At 40.5% G+C, this 17,914-nt stretch overlaps 1 protein-coding gene across 2 annotated transcripts in view; it reads right to left on the bottom strand.

The window, feature by feature from the left end:
• Positions 1-15,943, bottom strand: part of APC (APC regulator of WNT signaling pathway) — a 102,041-nt gene extending 86,098 nt beyond the window's left edge. Inside the window, exon 1 of one of the 2 annotated variants that reach the window (XM_068424105.1) lies at positions 15,608-15,943. In XM_068424105.1, coding sequence (XP_068280206.1) covers positions 15,608-15,745 — 138 coding nt within the window. In that variant the 5' untranslated portion in view covers positions 15,746-15,943. The remainder of the gene's footprint in view (positions 1-15,607) is intronic. The other variant, XM_068424106.1, reaches the window with a different exon arrangement.
• Positions 15,944-17,914: the final 1,971 nt, after the last annotated feature.

Genomic DNA, 17,914 nt, shown 5'->3' with positions numbered 1-17,914 from the left:
AAGCATTCTGACATTTCAGTAGTAATAAATCAGTTAAAAATGTATTTAGCTAAAGGTCATAAAAATGTTTTTTTGCCCAGCATATTGAAAGGGAGGGAAGGTCAATTTTTGTGGAATCCTGTAAGGAAAGACCTTTTACAAAAAGGTATGTTAACCACCACCATTCTCCAAGTCTGCTAAGAAAAAAATGTTCCAGCTATAGCCAAGTTTCTAAAAGCCCACTGCATTAAGAATGGCTGTGAGACAAGGTCTAGAAACACAAAGATTGCGGCTGTGAGTTCTCTCACCATAATTACAATCTTTTAAACACTTAGACTGAGGCCTGAGCCTCAGAGGCTCTTAGCTAGAACATGACAACTGTATCAAATCAACCTAGAAAAACTGTCCTTTACAAGATAGTGTTGACAAGGACTCTAAGGATACCTATATCTTCCTTAAAAATCTCAAAAAATTCTGCATTTCAGTACATAAGAGTAATTACTAATGAGTTCAAAGGACCACCAAAAAATGCTCAGTTTGGTATGGTTTAAGGTGCACAACTTATGTGGTTTAGCAAAGAGTAAGCTGTTTTTTATTACTGTATATTGAAAGTATTTTCCAGTTTGTCACAAGTTTAAAGAGATACATCAGCTGGAAGTTAGACAAACTGGAATTTAATTTCCTGGAATTTAATTTCCTAACACTGGTGTGGTTAATCAAATCACAAAAGCTCAGTAGGAACCGAGCCCACAAGGTGAGATCAGGTATTTCTTTAAGAAATACTAACTTATACCAATACTAACTTAATACCAGTACAAGTTGGGGGCAGACCTGTTGGAGACCAGCGTAGGGGAAAGGGACCTGGGGTCCTAGTGGACAGCAGGATGACCGTGAGCCAGCAGTGTGCCCTTGTGGCCAAGAAGGCCAATGGCATCCTGGGCTGTATTAGAAGGGGTGTGGTCAGCAGGTCAAGAGAGGTTCTCCTCCCCCTCTACTCTCCCCTGGTGAGGCCGCATCTGGAATATTGTGTCCAGTTCTGGGCCCCTCAGTTCAAGAAGGACAGGGAACTGCTAGAGAGAGTCCAGCGCAGAGCCACGAAGATGATTAAGGGGGTGGAACATCTCCCTTATGAGGAGAGGCTGAGGGAGCTGGGTCTCTTTAGCTTAGAGAAGAGGAGACTGAGGGGTGACCTCATTAATGTTTATAAATATGTAAAGGGCAAGTGTCATGAGGATGGAGCCAGGCTCTTCTCAGTGACATCCCTTGACAGGACAAGGGGCAATGGGTGCAAGCTGGAACACAGGAGGTTCCACATAAATATGAGGAAAAACTTCTTTACAGTGAGGGTGACCGAACACTGGAACAGGCTGCCCAGAGAGGTTGTGGAGTCTCCTTCTCTGGAGACATTCAAAACCCGCCTGGACGCGTTTCTGTGTGATATGGTCTAGGCAATCCTGCTCCGGCAGGGGGATTGGACTAATGATCTTTCGAGGTCCCTTCCAATCCCGAACATTCTGTGATTCTGTGATTCTGTGTTATGGTGATCTGCGGCTTCTAATATAAGGGTCATACTGAACAGTGCTGGGATCCATTCTGGGCTTTAAATGCACTGAAGTTCATGATTAATTTAATCCTGCAAGAATTTAATTCCTCGCAACGTGCATACACTCATAATGTGTTGCAACAATTATAATCACGTCTCGCACTACAAAGATCTAGCTGATTGCTTGCTAAGGTTATGAAAGAAAGCCCTCCAGCTCTTTTCTCAGGACCAATGCAGAACTTCACCATTAACTGATTTCTGTCTATGCAGAGATGAGCTGCTGTGCGAGGCAGCACTCCTGCAGAGTGTACTTGTGCTCCCAGATAGCATAACCTGCGCAGACACCAGGTCAGCAAGCAGTTTTCCTGCTCACAGCCATATTAATCATCAAGTGTAATGATTCATGTCAGATTTTTGGGTTGGCTTTTGTTTTGGAAATGTTCTTGCTCTCTTCAGCTTATCTATTCACCATACAAATGCTTCCTTGGATGATGTGGGTCTCACTCCCTTAGGGAATTTGCTGTTACGCAAGCCTCTAGGCATTGGTGGCATACTAATGTTTTTTTCCCTCCTCTTTTGGCACACAGTTTAGTGAGTTTACTGAAAGTTAAAAATCCACAGCCTCATTTCAAAATATGGGGTTTTATGGTGTTGGTGGGGTGGGTACTAGGAGTTATGTTTTTCTTTCGGGGTTTTGAACGAACAGCATCTTAAAATCTTATTTTCTGTAACACTAGTAAGGTTGAAAAAAACCTTTTTGCTTCAGTTGGGGTGTGGATTGTTTTTATAAGAATCTGAGAAGTCTATAATATCTTAGGATATTTTCTCCTAATAATGAAGGTTAAGCTTACTGAATAGTCAGTAAGGAACAAGAACTCAAGTATAAGCTGCCCTATCCAGTATTCACAGAATCACAGAATCAACCAGGTTGGAAGAGGCCTCTGGGATCATCGAGTCACACCATTGCCCTGACACCACCATGTCAAATAGACCATGGCACTAAGTGCCATGTCCAGGGTTTTCTTAAACACATCCAGAGATGGTGCCTCCACCACCTCCCTGGGCAGCCCGTCCCAATGTCTAATGACCCTTTCTGAGAAGAAATGCTTCCTAATGTCCAACCTGAACCTCCCCTGGCAAAGCTTGAGGCTGTGTCCTCTTGTCCTATCGCTAGCTGCCTGGGAGAAGAGGCCAACTCCCACTCCACTACAACCTCCCTTCAGGCAGTTGTAGACTGCAATAAGGTCACCTCGGAGCCTCCTCTTCTCCAGGCTAAACAACCCCAGCTCCCTCAGCCGTTCCTCATAGGTCAGACCCTCCAGACCCTTCACCAGCTTGGTCGCCCTCCTCTGGACTCGCTCCAACACCTCAACATCTTTCTTGAAGTGCGGGGCCCAGAACTGGACACAGTACTCAAGATGTGGCCTCACCAGTGCTGAGTACAGAGGGACGATCACTTCCCTAGACCACCTGGCTACACTATTCCTAATAGAGGCCAGGATGCCATTGGCCTTCTTGGCCACCTGGGCACACTGCTGGCTCATGTTTAGCCGGCTGTCAATCAGCACCCCCAGGTCTCTTTCTGCTGGGCCACTTTCTAACCACTCTTCCCCCAGCCTGTAGAGCTGCATGGGGTTGTTGTGGCCAAAGTGTAAGACCCGGCACTTGTTCTTGTTGAACCTCATGCCGTTGGTCTCGGTCCATCTATCCAACCTGTCCAGATCCCTCTGTAGGGCCTTCCTACCCTCCAGCAGATCGACACTCCCACCCAGCTTGGCGTCATCTGCAAATTTACTGAGGGTGCACTCAATCCCTACGTCTAGATCATCTATAAAGATATTGAACAGCACCGGCCCCAGAACTGAGCCCTGGGGAACATTCAAGCAGCATGAATACTTTTTGAAATTTATCTACCTGCTCACTAGAAAAAAAAAATGAAAAATTGAAATATTCATTGCCTCTCCAGGCAAGCTGCTTCCAGTACTAAGCTCTATACACGTAGCAAGAGTGCTCTATGATCCACACTTTTAGGAGTTTCACAAAGCTAGCCTTTCTTTGGGCCATTCTTCATCTTGGAAATCAACACGCAACTTTAAAGTAACAAAGCCAGCATCTGAGACAGCTACTACTAAAAATTTACCACTACCCAAGTTACTTCAGGAAGGTATTGGGAAAAAGCAGTTGAAGAACAGAAGGGTTTATAGGCATGCCCAGAACAAGTAAAGCATCAGTGGAGTAATACACAGCAGAAAGATGCACTTAAGTTTGTCAAAAATTGAGAAGCCAGGAGTGTTTTTTAATTTCTTGATCTAGATAGAGTGCATATTTGATTGCCATCTTCCCTTCCCCAGCTTGGATCCAGTGCCACCAGCTACTCAACTTAGACATTCAAAATACCTAAGTTGCATGCATTAAATCTTAGAACCGTATGATACAATTGCATGATTAAAGTACATAACATTGCAGTGCTCTTGAAACACTCAGGCTAGAGGTGCAATTTTAAAAACTATCACTGAGAGGAAAAACATTTTACTGATTACAGATACATTTTACATCTCAGATTTCAATCCCTACAGACATAGGAAGGGAAAATTTTAAATAATCACAACCATGTTTAGAAAAGCTCTCCATCTCTAAGTGTACTAGAAGAACACTTTCATTTTTTTTTTTCTCCTAACACATAACCCCAATACTTCAATCTTAAATTAAAAGATGTATTTTCAAAGATCCCCAAGGCAAGTCAGCTAGAACACCAGGCCTAACTATCTAAGATTTAGAGAAAAACATAGTTGACACAGATCCTCCTCCTCAGCATGGATCTGCATTTTATTGATCCATTACTCATTTATAACTGTTTATATTTTTAATCAAGTACTGAATCCCTTACTAGGAATAACTTTTATTGTTTTAACATTAAAACTCAAACTATTCAAGTTTAAAGTTTGCCTGGCACTGAGTGACTGTAAGTAAACTCTGGCAAACATAAGACATTGTTTCTACACAAACAAAAATTCCAAATAAAGTAGTCTTGCAGGTAAACTTAGTGCCTGCAAATGAAGGTAAGCTGAGATTCCAAGGATTTTAAGCATTTCCCACAACATTGAAGGGGTTAATTTTGCAAACTAATTACCCCAGGTGGCAAGAGAAAGACAGAAATATTTACAGTAGGTATTACTTGTCCTGACAAGGAAGAAACAATAAAAGAGATCCCATGTCATTGGCAAATCCCGTTCTGTCACATGAACAGAAAACCAAAGTCCTTCTCCAGAAACACAACTGGCAGTAATTGAAATGTTCTTATTTGAGATTATGGATGAGTTGTTCTTACTTTTTCCGCTTTCCCTGAATTTTTTGCCCTATCTTGTGACCAGGAGTGTCTTATCACTTGGAAATTTCATGCGACATTCACATCATGGCACTCATTCATCATGTGATCAAACATGTATGTGAGTAAAGTCATCTGGATAACTGACTTGACTGGAACTGTTCTTGTGTGCTCAGATGTGCACCCACCACATAGAAGGGGACATCAATGCTTCAGTCGTGATAGAACACGGCCACTCTATCAAGTCCAAGCACTTCCATGAAAGGCTGTACAGCATGACTTCACTGAAAACAAGTGAGCTATAAGAGCAGAGGTTTTCTAGTCTACACCTGGCTGATACTATCCTGATATTCTTTTATTTACTGCTTATTACCTTTCCTTTCCCAAAGAGTAAATGCTGGCAAGTGCTAGTAGAGAGCCTCATGAAAACCTTATTCCCCAGTTCAAATGCCTGGTAACGTTCTACACCGCAGACTATGAGCAGTGTGATTGCTTCAGTACAGGAATTGTGTCTTTTTACAGATCTGAGGTGTGCCCAACACAAGTCAATTCTGATGCTTACAGGGCTTCTGCAGACTCCTGCAATATAATTACATAACAGCTTGGGAAATGCAGAACAGAGGCAAGAATGATGAAAAGCACTATGCATCCATAGTTACAAATGGTGCAATAAACTTAAAAGAACATGAATTGAATAAAATACACAATTTTCCTTCAAACAGTGAACTACATGGCAACCTGCCCACACGAACATTTATCCAGCTTCATGAAGAATTCCGTCACTTATAAGTCACAAGAAAGAAAATTTTCAAGCAACAAACACTGAGTAAGTAACAAATTTGTACATTCCTATGCTACATCTATTCAGGGCAGCTGACTTTAAACACAAGAATTAATACATTGGCAGAGAGCAAATGTAAAACTTAGCCATGGTAACCCCAGTACGTTGAAGGTAGACATTTTCCCGTTGTTCTCAGAACAAATGAAAACATTATAAACACCTCAGACTTCTAAAATATAAAACTGTGAATTACAACCTGGCTTTGTCGTTACAACTAGTTTCAGGCCTTCCTTGCTGCACGCACACTAGACTGGCACATGAACTCTTCATTACCTTTACATCCTTCAAGGCACTATTTCACTTGTAAAAAAAATTTCTGGACATCTTGCTCACAAGTAAAATTGAGAGAGAGATTTGGACAACTACTTTTTCATGCAAATAAAGCAATACACAAATCTACTGGTTTTAGAGGAAGACAAGCTCTTTCTTCATTCAATTCATTCTTTTCAGCTTCCAGTACTTGAAACATTTTTTGGAAAAAGCTTTATGAATCAAGTCCAGTTCTCAAGGTCTTAACAATGACATTTAGACATTTAATTAGCAAGCCATCACTTCGACTGGCATCTAAACCTTTTGTCAGAGACCTAATTCCATGCCAATTCAAACATCCCATTAGTCTTATATTAACTAACAAGAAGTCTCATAATATACTTGATTGCACTGGCATACATTAACACTACAGTGGAGTGAGCCTAACTGAATGCAAGGACACAGATTTACAGTGTACTCACGTTAAACTAGCAAGGATATTTTAAGACAAAAATATAATAACCACATTCATGTATGAACTGGTACTCAGGCATAGTCTGTGCTTCCTGGTAGCCTGGGTGCAATTATAATGACATCCAAGTTAAAAAAAAAAAAAATCCGATCAAATTAAAACTGTTTCATTGATTCCACGCTGAGTCCTGATCTCAAACCTTTCTGGAGCTCATTCTGAGCCATATTTAGAGACTTACACATGTGAATTAAGTATCATTATTCTATGTTGACATTTCTACCCTGAGTCTATATAGAATGTTTAAAAAGTCATAAACATATATGACAATACTTATAAACAAATAAGCTATGTTTGGAACCAAAGAAGAAAAACCATGTTAGCTAATGCCCTTTTCCAGCTTGTACTTCTAATTTGGAGATGTGGTTTCCCCTGAAATAACAACAAAATTCAAAATGTAGAAAAATGCTAGAGCAAATAGCAGGAACTCTGTGGGTTTTTTGCCTGCTTTTGTGAAAATAGGAATTTTACAGAAGTTTGAGTCACCACTCCACTAGACTGGGCTAAAATTAGAGTCCTATACAATGAAAGGCTTGTAGTTGAACAATTTGAATACCAGGGAACAAAATCCCAATAGTCACTCTGCTGAAATATAGGGAAGGAAGAAGACCAGTACCAAGAAATATTAAAGAAATTGATATATAAGGGAATTAGGAAGTATTCAGAGTTGTGCTTAATCCTGGTACTGATCAAAGTCTGTAATCAAAATTTATATGTCATAAAAAAACAATTTAGCTTTGTGTTAAAAAGCAACAATGTGGAAGGAATATGGTCATACATTAGATTCTGCTAACCTCAGAATTTCATGTACCTCAGTGTCGCGTGCTGACACAGTCTTCTCGGCAGTGATAGGTGCCAATTACAGTGTCAAGGTTACTGGCACCAAAGCTTTTACTCCAAAACTGTTGACAAGGAGGCTTTTTATGCCAAAAGTAAGCAAATAAGTAAATTCTAACATAATCAGAATTTTTTTTCGTTGGTCTAGGTCCTGATGTATAGCACATGCTGACAGCCAACAATTTTACCCAAACTTCATTCCACATTCAAGTCTTTAATGACTAATACAGAGTAATCAAGGAGAATTTACACGAGTCTTTGGATTGCAAGTTCTGTGGGAAACAGCTTAGAAAGACTAGAGATTTTGAATGTAGATCTTTCTAAGCAGACAACACAGAAGTGGCAAACAATCTCAGCGAGACAAGGCAGGCATTTAACTCCAGAAATCCCATTATTCAAGGCATGTACAGTGTCTCCTTTGTGGAATGTCTAATTCAAATACCTAAATCTCTGCCTGTCCTCCCTCCTCCCCCCCCAAAAAAAAACAAAACACAAAACTATAGCTGAATTCTAAAAAAAAAAGCAACCAACATAACAAAACCCACCACAGAAAAACAAATCCAAACAAAAAAAGTTCTGGGTTCAAAACAGCTTCCATCTTGTATCCCTTCTACTATAGTAAAAGAACCGGAGCTACTTAGCCCTTTATGACCTACATGCTTTGCACATCATAAATGGGAATTTTCTACTTGAAGAACTCATAAATATAAGGAAAAGAGATGATCCTTCCTTGGGGCAAGCATTATAGGCACTGGAAGGACACTAGAGCAGGACTGAAAATAGGGACTTCTCTTTCAGAATGGAAGCTGACTTCTCTTTGTCACAAAAATGAAGTGCCTACCTATCTATTTGAAGCTTTTACTGAATAGCTAAATGATAAAATGGCCAGAATTTTCACTGAAATAAGCAGGTTGCAACATACTAAAATTTCAAACCAGGCACTGGATCAGCTACAGGAAAGGTATTTTTTACTAAGTAGACAAGAGTAGTGTGAAGGTCACCCACTTCCTTAGGCCCAGTACAAGGCATTAAGCAGACTTCTGACAATGTTTCAAAGCTTTGGGAACTAGAAGTCAGCATTTAATTGCACCAAAAAGTTCACAAATGAAGGAATGCTAAATTGCTGGTCTTAAGAACAAGCTTCTGGAATTCCAGAGTTTAACTAAACAGCATTTAAATTTTTACTGAATAGTAAAGACGAACGTGATCAATCACCAAGACTAATATGAGTACCAAAAGACTTTGCAACAAGAAAAAATATTTTCAATTATATTTTCAAAATGCATCCAATACTAGGATGGTGTTTTGAAAACAAATAACCACAGAAAAACGGTATGTAACCTGAGCAGCACAAACCAAGACAAATAGACAGTAGCAGTATTACACTAAGATGTCAGCAACTTCAGGCAAAGTGGAAGTTCTTTGCAAGACTGACATCTGAATTTAAATCTATAAAGGCAGCACTACTATGACCTGCCTCCAAGAGGAACAACTGAGGAACTCAGTATTTTTATTCGGATACTGTAACACAAATTACAACTTAGTAAGATTATGAACTTGTTTGATCAAACTATTCTGGTCCATTTTCAAAAGGAATGTCTTGTTTCACAGTTTGAAGAATCTTAGCCTATTCCAAAGGATGTTACACATACACAAAGCAATGGAGGTAGCTGTTGCTGACTGAAGCGACAATTAACACTGCTGCAGGTAAAAAACAAAAAAAAAACCAAAAACCCCCCAAAAACCCAAACAAACAAACAAAAAAACTTGTTGCACTTTCTAGCGTCCTCTTTTCAGGTGGTTCAAGTCAGGAAGGAATGGATTGCATTATTAAAATAAATCAAAGATAAATCTGGCATTTTTACTCCACATTTTTTTTTTAAATATAGAAACATTTTAAATGTTTAAATTATCAATTGAACATTTCAATGTTTCCATTATCCTTCAAACAAAAATAAAAGCTTTTGTTATATCACACTATTAGAAGCCGCCTTGACCATTAAAGCATCTATTAGGATAACAAGTAGCATGACTGCTTCTTGTACAACATGAACGTATCTACTCAATTTCTTATACCAGAGCCTCACGAAAAGCTTAATTCCTAGAATTACTACATTCTAGGACAGTACTGTTACCATGTCTGAAATAACACTTCTAAAAAAATCATTAATTGAAAAAGCCTAATCTCCGAACTACTAAATTCCAATGCCCATAAGTAGGTACCAACATGGTGTATTTATTTCCCAAAACATCCTTCATATGCTCTCAAACATACCCAAAGAAAATTAGTTATGTTAACTACACAGTAGGACTTCCTAGAATGTATGTTTAGCTTATAAGTAGTTTGTACATAAAAAACAGTACATACGATCTATGAAAAAAGATTATCCTATTCCTTAACAAAGAACCCACACACATGTGAAATGAGCCATTTCAATATGCAGTCCTCTTATAACAGCATATACTATTGCTTCTTAACAGACTGTTTAAGTTTGATCTTCAGGTCTATGCTGCAAGGAATAACTAAACCTTTCCCTGCTCCTCCCCGCAAACAAATGCACTGAAATATACGTACAGCTATATACTCACCTAAATTTTAACTTGCTCTGCGGCACACTACTGTGTTTCTCTTAATTACAACACATACCTACTCTTCTACCATCAACACCTTTTCTTCTGTTCTCCTCCAAATCCAAGCACAACCGGCATGAAAAGCAACTTTACTCATATCAAACTCCACAAGCTTGGCAAATCAATCATTTCTGAGATCAGAGATCAGCTGCAAGGTAAGACATTGTAAGCAAGAACTTTACACCCACAGTGAAGTAACAGCTACCTATAATAAACAGGAGAACCATCATTATAATTACTGAATTGTAGAGAAAAAAGAACTATCAACTCTATCCCAGCAGAGAAGGCCACAAATTTATTACAAAAACTAGCTATGAAAAACTAGTAATTATAAAAACCCAAAATAAGAAACACTCTTCACAACAATAATCTCTGCACACTACATGCCATATTTTTGTTTTCATTAACACCCCTCAATTTCTAGGAATTAATTACAACACAAAGCCACATTACATAAAACTACAAGGTTGGACAGACTCTTTATAATAATTCTAATGCAGTAATACTTTGCTCCTCTCGCTCTGAAGATTACCCTGTTTCTCCAAGAATAACACAAGTAGCAACATGGATTCAGATCTGTTCTGCTGTATATACCTGAATATAAAGTCTGTGACCAAAGATGTTCACAGGACTTCTGTCCAAAAAAAAGTCTTGCAAAGACAATCTGATGGGTAATTTGCTCTAAAGCTATAGGGATACCTTTAATATTACAATACTTCTGATTTTCACCACCATGTTTGAACTTAATTTTTGTTTATATAACCAGAGCCTCCATCTACACCATATTTTTATTCACACTAATACTTACCTTTCCATATTCCCAAAAATCAGTTAAGAAAAATACTCCTGTATTCCCCCACAAACAAAACCAAAAACAACAACAAAAAACCCAATAACCAAACAAATCACACATCAGGAGACAAACCAAAATAAGGAGCAGGAATCCACTTCAGCATATACAGTGACAGCTGTCAGTTCTATCCTGACATGCTTACTCAGGCATTCAAGTAATTTTATTAGACAAAGTCACCCCACTACCTAAACAGGGAGTTTGCAAACCTAATGCAAACTCTAGTAGAGCCTGTAACAAAACAAGCCAGAGAGGGCTTAAGGGAAATGCTTCTCATTGATTAACTGAACTTCAATTTATAGTATGTAAAAAAAGTGGAAATCTTACTCCAAGAAATAGCAGATAAAGCACAACCAAGTCATAAAACTCAATACATGACTCTATTATCTTGAAGTGAAAGAACAATGAGACAAAGTAGGCATGTTTGAGTGATATAATTAAATTTCTGTATAAAATTTGAGTGTTAAATTGCAATTTTTAACACTATTATACAAGAAAAATTATTGCTTAGCTCTAAAGAGATTCTTAGCTGAAGCCCTTTAAATGGAAGAACAGCAGCAATGTGGGATCTCCATAGCAGGGGTTTCGGAGAGGAGAAAAAGCTGATGTGATCCTGAGAACCTTTTGCCGTTAATAAAGGGAGAGACAACTCACACAATTTATGCTTTCATGATTTCTTTGCACTCTTGTCACACAACAATGAGAAGTCCTAGTTTCCTTCCAGTTCCCTCCACATGCCAGTAACTACAAAAAGGCAAATCTACTAATAGTCAAATTCAGTTTTGTGAAACTCAGCACCTTTCAGAATCTATTTAAAGGAACCAACACTCATTCCATTAACTGCACAAATAAGAAAGCTTTTTATTGATATCTTATTTCCAGAAAAAATACACAATTTTAACTCAAAGAATTTAACCTATGTGTGAAAAGCTAAGCCTTAAGTAATGCCTTACTGTGTCACCAGAGTTCTATTACAGGAAAAGAATAAAAAGTTCATATCTTCAAAAAAACCCACAGCATTAAGAGAGGCATCATTATACTTTCCACACAAGCCTAAATTCTTTTTATTTTGAACTATGAAGTCTATGTGAGTAAGGTCACTTCTTCCATTAGAGATTACTATTCTATCAATTTGTGGTTAAAATGCACCTCTGAAGAGTAACACTGTGCTTATGAAAGACACCTCAAAATGCTATCGATCAATGTTTTAGTTTTCCATTTCCATAAGGAAATCAAACTACTCGTGCTCTAATGCAACTGTATTCACTAATTCAAAAGATATTTTTGTCTACTGAATTTTATTTCTCACCTTCTGAAAATCCACATGGAAGTAATGGCAAAAATTAATGCTCTCTGATCTCAAAAAGCGTTCATGTTTTTAAAACTTCTCATTTCCACTAGCGATGACTAACATTAAAGCTATCATCCTCTATCAAAGACACAAATGAACATACTCCTGGAACCCAATTAATCTTTGGCAGTCAATTCAAATCAGCACATACTAGCCTTGTGACCATGACCAGCAAGCAGTATCAGACGTATTGTTACAGTAGCACATGGAGATAACAAAACCAAACAAGTATTACTCTTTCTAACCTTTTCACCGACCACTTACCTCTCCCATAACCTTCACTGAAATATATCATCCCTGCTGAATACAGACCTCCAATATTTAGAGCAAATTCTTACTGCCTAGTAGCTTTATCATCCAGCTACAACTGATGCAATGAGATGCAAACTTTCAACTAAAACTGAATGGCAATCGCCCAACAAACCAAGTTCTACAACAGCACTGCGTGATTTGCCATTGAAATCACTATCACAGGTTACTTTAACACTATTTTGACAAAGTCATACTTGTAGTCACAATTCAAGTTAATTAGGATCAAAATCCCAACAGTGTGGGGTATTAAATATCAAAACATAAGAAGTTAGTGTGTGAATCTGGAGGAGTCAAAGCTAAGACTACACAGTAAAAGTGGTTTTGCTTTACTAATATGGGTAATAAATGGATTATGAAAATAGTGTGAACTTGAACAGCAAACAACTAGAAGATCCATTTAAAGATCAGTTACAACTACTGGATTCCACTTCCCAGCTGAATCCATATACATTCATTTAGTATAGTCATATTGCATTTTTAAACTTACAATGGAGACTTTGCTGAAAGCTAAGCTCAAAAAATAAACCTGATACACTTTTTTCTTTTAACATTCATAATATTGACACTCTCATTAAAACATGAAGTTAGTAGTCTATATTTTATTCACCAAGCTGGTTACCTAATTTCAGTCCATTAAACCATTGCTTATTCCATCACTATCCTATGAGTTACTGAAAATCATACTGTGAAAACACGGTAACTCAATACAAAGAAAAGAAAAAGACACATTGCTTTCTACTGTCCAAAGTAAATCAAGACAACTCAAAGGAGAATATATGAGGCACAACAAAAAAAAAAATGGATTCTTACACTGAGTTTCAGATAGCGTGGGAAAAGATCACAGAATTAATGGATTTCTACTGTACAATGCTATGAAACAACTTCTACAGCATAGTTTGGAAGTGGAAACAAGATGCACACTATCCTAAATCAGTGCTATGCTTTCACTTGCTGCTCATGATATTTCAGAGTGACTTGCTACCAGAAAATATTTCCAAAAGCACATATAAAATACCTGTGTGAATAATTCTGTTTATTGCTACTCAGCTGCTTGAAACAAACAAGTTAACTACTACAAAACAATCCAAACTATTTTGGTTTTACTCAAAGAAAGAATTTTCAGAGTCTAGCCAAAATAAAGTTAGCCAAATCAAAATTTTCTTTCTTGATCACTACAAGATTAAGGAAGTTTTACTGCTAACTACGCTATTTAGTTTTAAGTACAATCATAGAGGGATATAACTCCCTTACTCTAGAGATTATCTAGGTAGAAGATTCTAGAAATAACCTAAAGTCTCTATTTAAAGTAAATATACATACACACAATTATATATATATTTTTTGAAAGCATACACAAGGTACTGTAAGTACAAAATGCAGGTGTTTGTTTGGGCCAACAGCTATTAGTTTAGCACTAATACAGACCAAACCAGAATATCAGAAACTTTCTGCATACAGCAGCACAGCACATTGTTAATGGTATTCATTGTACATTCTAAAGAAACTGAGTTGTGATTTTAGTTACTTGACGAACATTTTGTGCAACAGATGACTAGGTATCAAAAACTTGACATACTTGAGCATGGATTTCATTGCATGGAAATAAGACATGGTAAGACATGTTCTTATGCTCAATAGTGTTTCCTACTGCATTATTGAGAAATAAACAAATATTTCATCAACTATATCACCATTTGGATTTCCACAGTTTTGGTTTTGGTTTTTTTTTTTCCCTTATACCACTAAGTATAAATACCTTCTACTAAATTTTTTTTTTCATTCTTGAAACCTAAAGCATCCAAGGAGAGCAAGTACTTGCAAGGTCCTTCCCACTGGGCAGAACTATTCTATAAATAGTCTTCACCATAACTAAAGGAAAAAAAATATCAAGGAAGTTGAAGCTGAAGCATAACAATGATCTCATGACATTCACTTTAAGATTAAAATTTCTTGAGTGCTTAGGATTGGATGAATCCATCTGGCACACAATTTTTTTCAAACCCTAGTTTAAAAATATAAGATTACAGCACCTGAATAGGAAAAAGGTTCAGTTTCTCTGCATTTCAATTAGTGATGTAATCTCACTTAACTCTTGCCGTAGTCTTAATTTACCAAAATGTTGGCAGTACTCCTGAAGTAAAGCTTTCAAATATGTTCTTCTCCACTGGTACATAGAAAAATCTCCTCTTGTTCAATGAGTAGTTGGTAGAAGTACCTGATACAGTATCTGCAGAACTTTATTTTTCAGAAAGTTAAAGGTTTCTATGACAGCTTTACCAAAGGGCTTGTCTTCCCAGTTTTACAGGCCACTACCATCATATTGTTTATAGTTATTATGAGGGGGGGCCGAGCAACAACAAAGAAGTCAGTTACATAGTCTAGCACATTCGCACCTTGACTGCTCCATTACTCTGCAGTTAGACAATGAAGCTGATATTTACAGACACATGAACTATTTAACTTTACATTCAATCACTTCTGAAGCTATGAACAGCCGCTGAGGCTAGAATGACTTTAGAAACTGAGGCTGTAGTCACAGACACCTGTATGGAACCACCCCTCATTACAAGAGGTCAGAGAGGGCACATAACAGAAGAAGTAAGCCCTACTAATGCTGAGTTTTGAAGTTAAATACTCATCTAACAATTAGAGGAAGGTTTTTGCAGGTCAAGAGCTTTAATTATCTTTTCATAGAAGACAGCAGCTGAGCTCTTCCAAAGACCTAGTCACTGGGCCTTGACCCTATTACCTTCGTATTTCAGTGGTATTTTAGCTATTGAGTAGCTGAACACTTCCTGGCAGATTTTGAAGAACAAAACCACTTAATGAAGTCAAATCGCATTATACTACCACAAATAAAAAAGCCACTATGGCTTTGAGAAACAGCCAGGAGACCAGGCTCCTCCCGGGCGGGGGGCAGCGCCTGCGGGACCCAGCCCTGTCCCGCCGCGGCCACCCCCGCACCAGGGCCGCGGGGGACGAGGGGCAGGGGCGGGCGCCCTCAGGGGTAAGCGCACACAAGCCTTAACCAGACGGAAGCCTGCTTCAAAACCGCCCGGGGCTGCCGCTGGCGGGAGCCGCCCGAGAAGGTGGGGGGGAAGGGCCCGGTGAAGCGGGCAGGGTCCAACGGGGACCGGCGCTCCGGCCGACAGACACTCACCTGTCCGCGTTCCTCTCCGCGCCCGGCAGCGCCGCTGCCGCTCATCCGACGCCTCCTGCGGCTGCCGCCACCGGCGCGAACCTGCGAGCTGCGCCTCTTCCCCGGGGCGGCGTGAAGGGGCAGCCGGCGGGCGCGCATACGGGGACAGCCGCTCCCCCTCCTCACCGGCGAGGGCCGGTCCCTGCCCCGTCTCCCCAGCTCCTCATCCCCGTGGCGGGCTCCGGGGCAGCCCCGGCCTCCTCCCCAGCTCCTGCGCGGGCCCAGCCCCTGCCCGGCAGCCGCCTCTCTCAGGCGCACCTCAGCCGCGGCGCCGGGGCCCTCTCCCCACCAGCCCGGCTCCCCAGCCGCCCCCCTCACTCGCTTCCCCGACCCGATCTCCGCGCCGCCATCTTGCCTGAGGGGAGAAGAGAGCGCGCAGGCGCAGCCGAGGAAATCCCGGCCGCCGCGGCGGCGACGCGCATGCGCGCGGGCGGGAGAGCCCCCGCCCCGCCCCGGTGGCGCACACCTGCTGCGGGGGGCGGGCAGCGGGCTGGCGGGGTCTGGCGAGGCGGCAGGGACCGGTCACCGCGGCCTCCGGGGCCGCCTGCTACCTCCGGGGCCTCGGCTACGGCGCCGGGGTCCTTTCCTCGCCTGGAGGCCTGGAGGTGGAGGGCGTGGGATGGGCTATGTTGTGTTGAGAGGGCAAAGTCGCCGGGCGGTGAGAGCCCGAAGCAGCGCTCGAGGGGTCGCATCCAAACAGGGGCCCTTCCTGAGGGGAGGCCTGGCTCGGCTGCGGGGCGTAACGTGCTGTCAGGTGTAGGAGAGACGGGCCAGAAACGCCGCTCGCCGTGGCAGAAAGCTGTATGTGCCCAGGTGCAGCCACGTATGGAAGCTGAAGGAAAACGTGGGATGTGTCCCCTTTCCCTGTGTGTTATTGGGACCCTCACCCAGCAGGCGGTCAGGCGGTTTCCCTTCACAGAAGATACGTTCTTCCCTGTCAGCCTGCGTTCGTCTGTGGGCTCAGTGAGCTTCACCATAAACGGTTCAGATTCACAGTGAGAGAGGTCAGTCTCTCTGGCCTCTCCTCACATGCCCTGGGTTGGCCAGCTCCCCACTGTAAGGATGGGCTGTACGCCATGACCAGTAGTTCTGCAGTTTGATAGCCAAGGTCCTTCATCACTTTTGGCTCAATGTCACCTGGTTCAGGTGACATTTCTGCACTTCCAGATAAGAGCCTTATACACCCTCTGTTTCACTTCCCTATTTGGGATCGTACTTCCTGTAAAGTTACTTCAAGTTGATATAGTTCCTCTGGCCTCCCCAGTGTGAAGCAGGTCTGGGGTGATGAATCCCCAGCACCTGCAACTGCAGTCTAGAGCAGACAACCCTGAGCTTCACTGCGCTAGCTTTGCCATCCTTGATCCCCCCTCCTCTTTTAGACTTTTGTCATTAAGCGATCTCAGCAGTTAAGTAGCTACCTACTTTTTTTGATGTATATAAAGACTCTTTTACTACCAGTTTGAGCATCCTTTGCAAGGTGCTCTTCAAGCTCTTTTTTAGTCCCCTTCACTTCCCGGTTAGATTTGATCTGCAGTGTTTTAGAACTTTCTGTTCTCCTCATTTGGGCCTAGACAAATTCTGCCCCCTCGTTAGTATCAAAGGAATTGCCTTGCCAAGCCCTCTGTCACTTCTCTTGGACAGAGATCATACTAGAGTCTGTCACAAGCCGCTGTCAAACTGCAGGTGTTTGTGAATGTTAAACAGATATTTAGGAAAGCTGGTACATGCTGATAAATAGCTGAGTCTGTGCATTTTATGTTTTGATATTGTTTGTGCTGCTTATTTTGATGATGAAATTTTCCTGGGATTTGAATATAATCTTTAGTTGTGGTTTTTGTCGTTGCTGTGTCCTGATTATCCCTTGTTCCATTTCAAGGGCCATAAAATTGTATCCTACAAACTATGACCATGAATAACTAAATACAAGCTGATAAGAGTTTGACCAATATAATGAAAATGGACATGGTGAACTAATATTAGTGGTTCCAAATGGTATATTTTACATAATTATATGATGTATCACACTGATCATGGCTTTTTGAAAGACAATGGTTCTCGGTAATATTTTTGTAAGTTCAGTCACCTTTAGTTTCCCTGGCATATTGCCTAAAACCTAAAGGATGAGAATCATAATAGTTCAGTATTCTAAGGAGTCTGGATTAAATCTAAGAATGTCCAGCTGAGTGACAGTCTAAATAAAAACAGTTTTAAATGTCTCTATGGTACACACAGTAACCTTCCTCTTCATAAAAAGAGAGAAACTTTCAA

The sequence above is a fragment of the Nyctibius grandis genome, chromosome Z (genome assembly GCF_013368605.1).
Source record: "Nyctibius grandis isolate bNycGra1 chromosome Z, bNycGra1.pri, whole genome shotgun sequence".
Lineage (NCBI taxonomy): Eukaryota > Metazoa > Chordata > Aves > Nyctibiiformes > Nyctibiidae > Nyctibius > Nyctibius grandis.
Note: the sequence above shows the minus strand (reverse complement) of the source record. Positions and strands in the feature narration are given on the sequence as shown.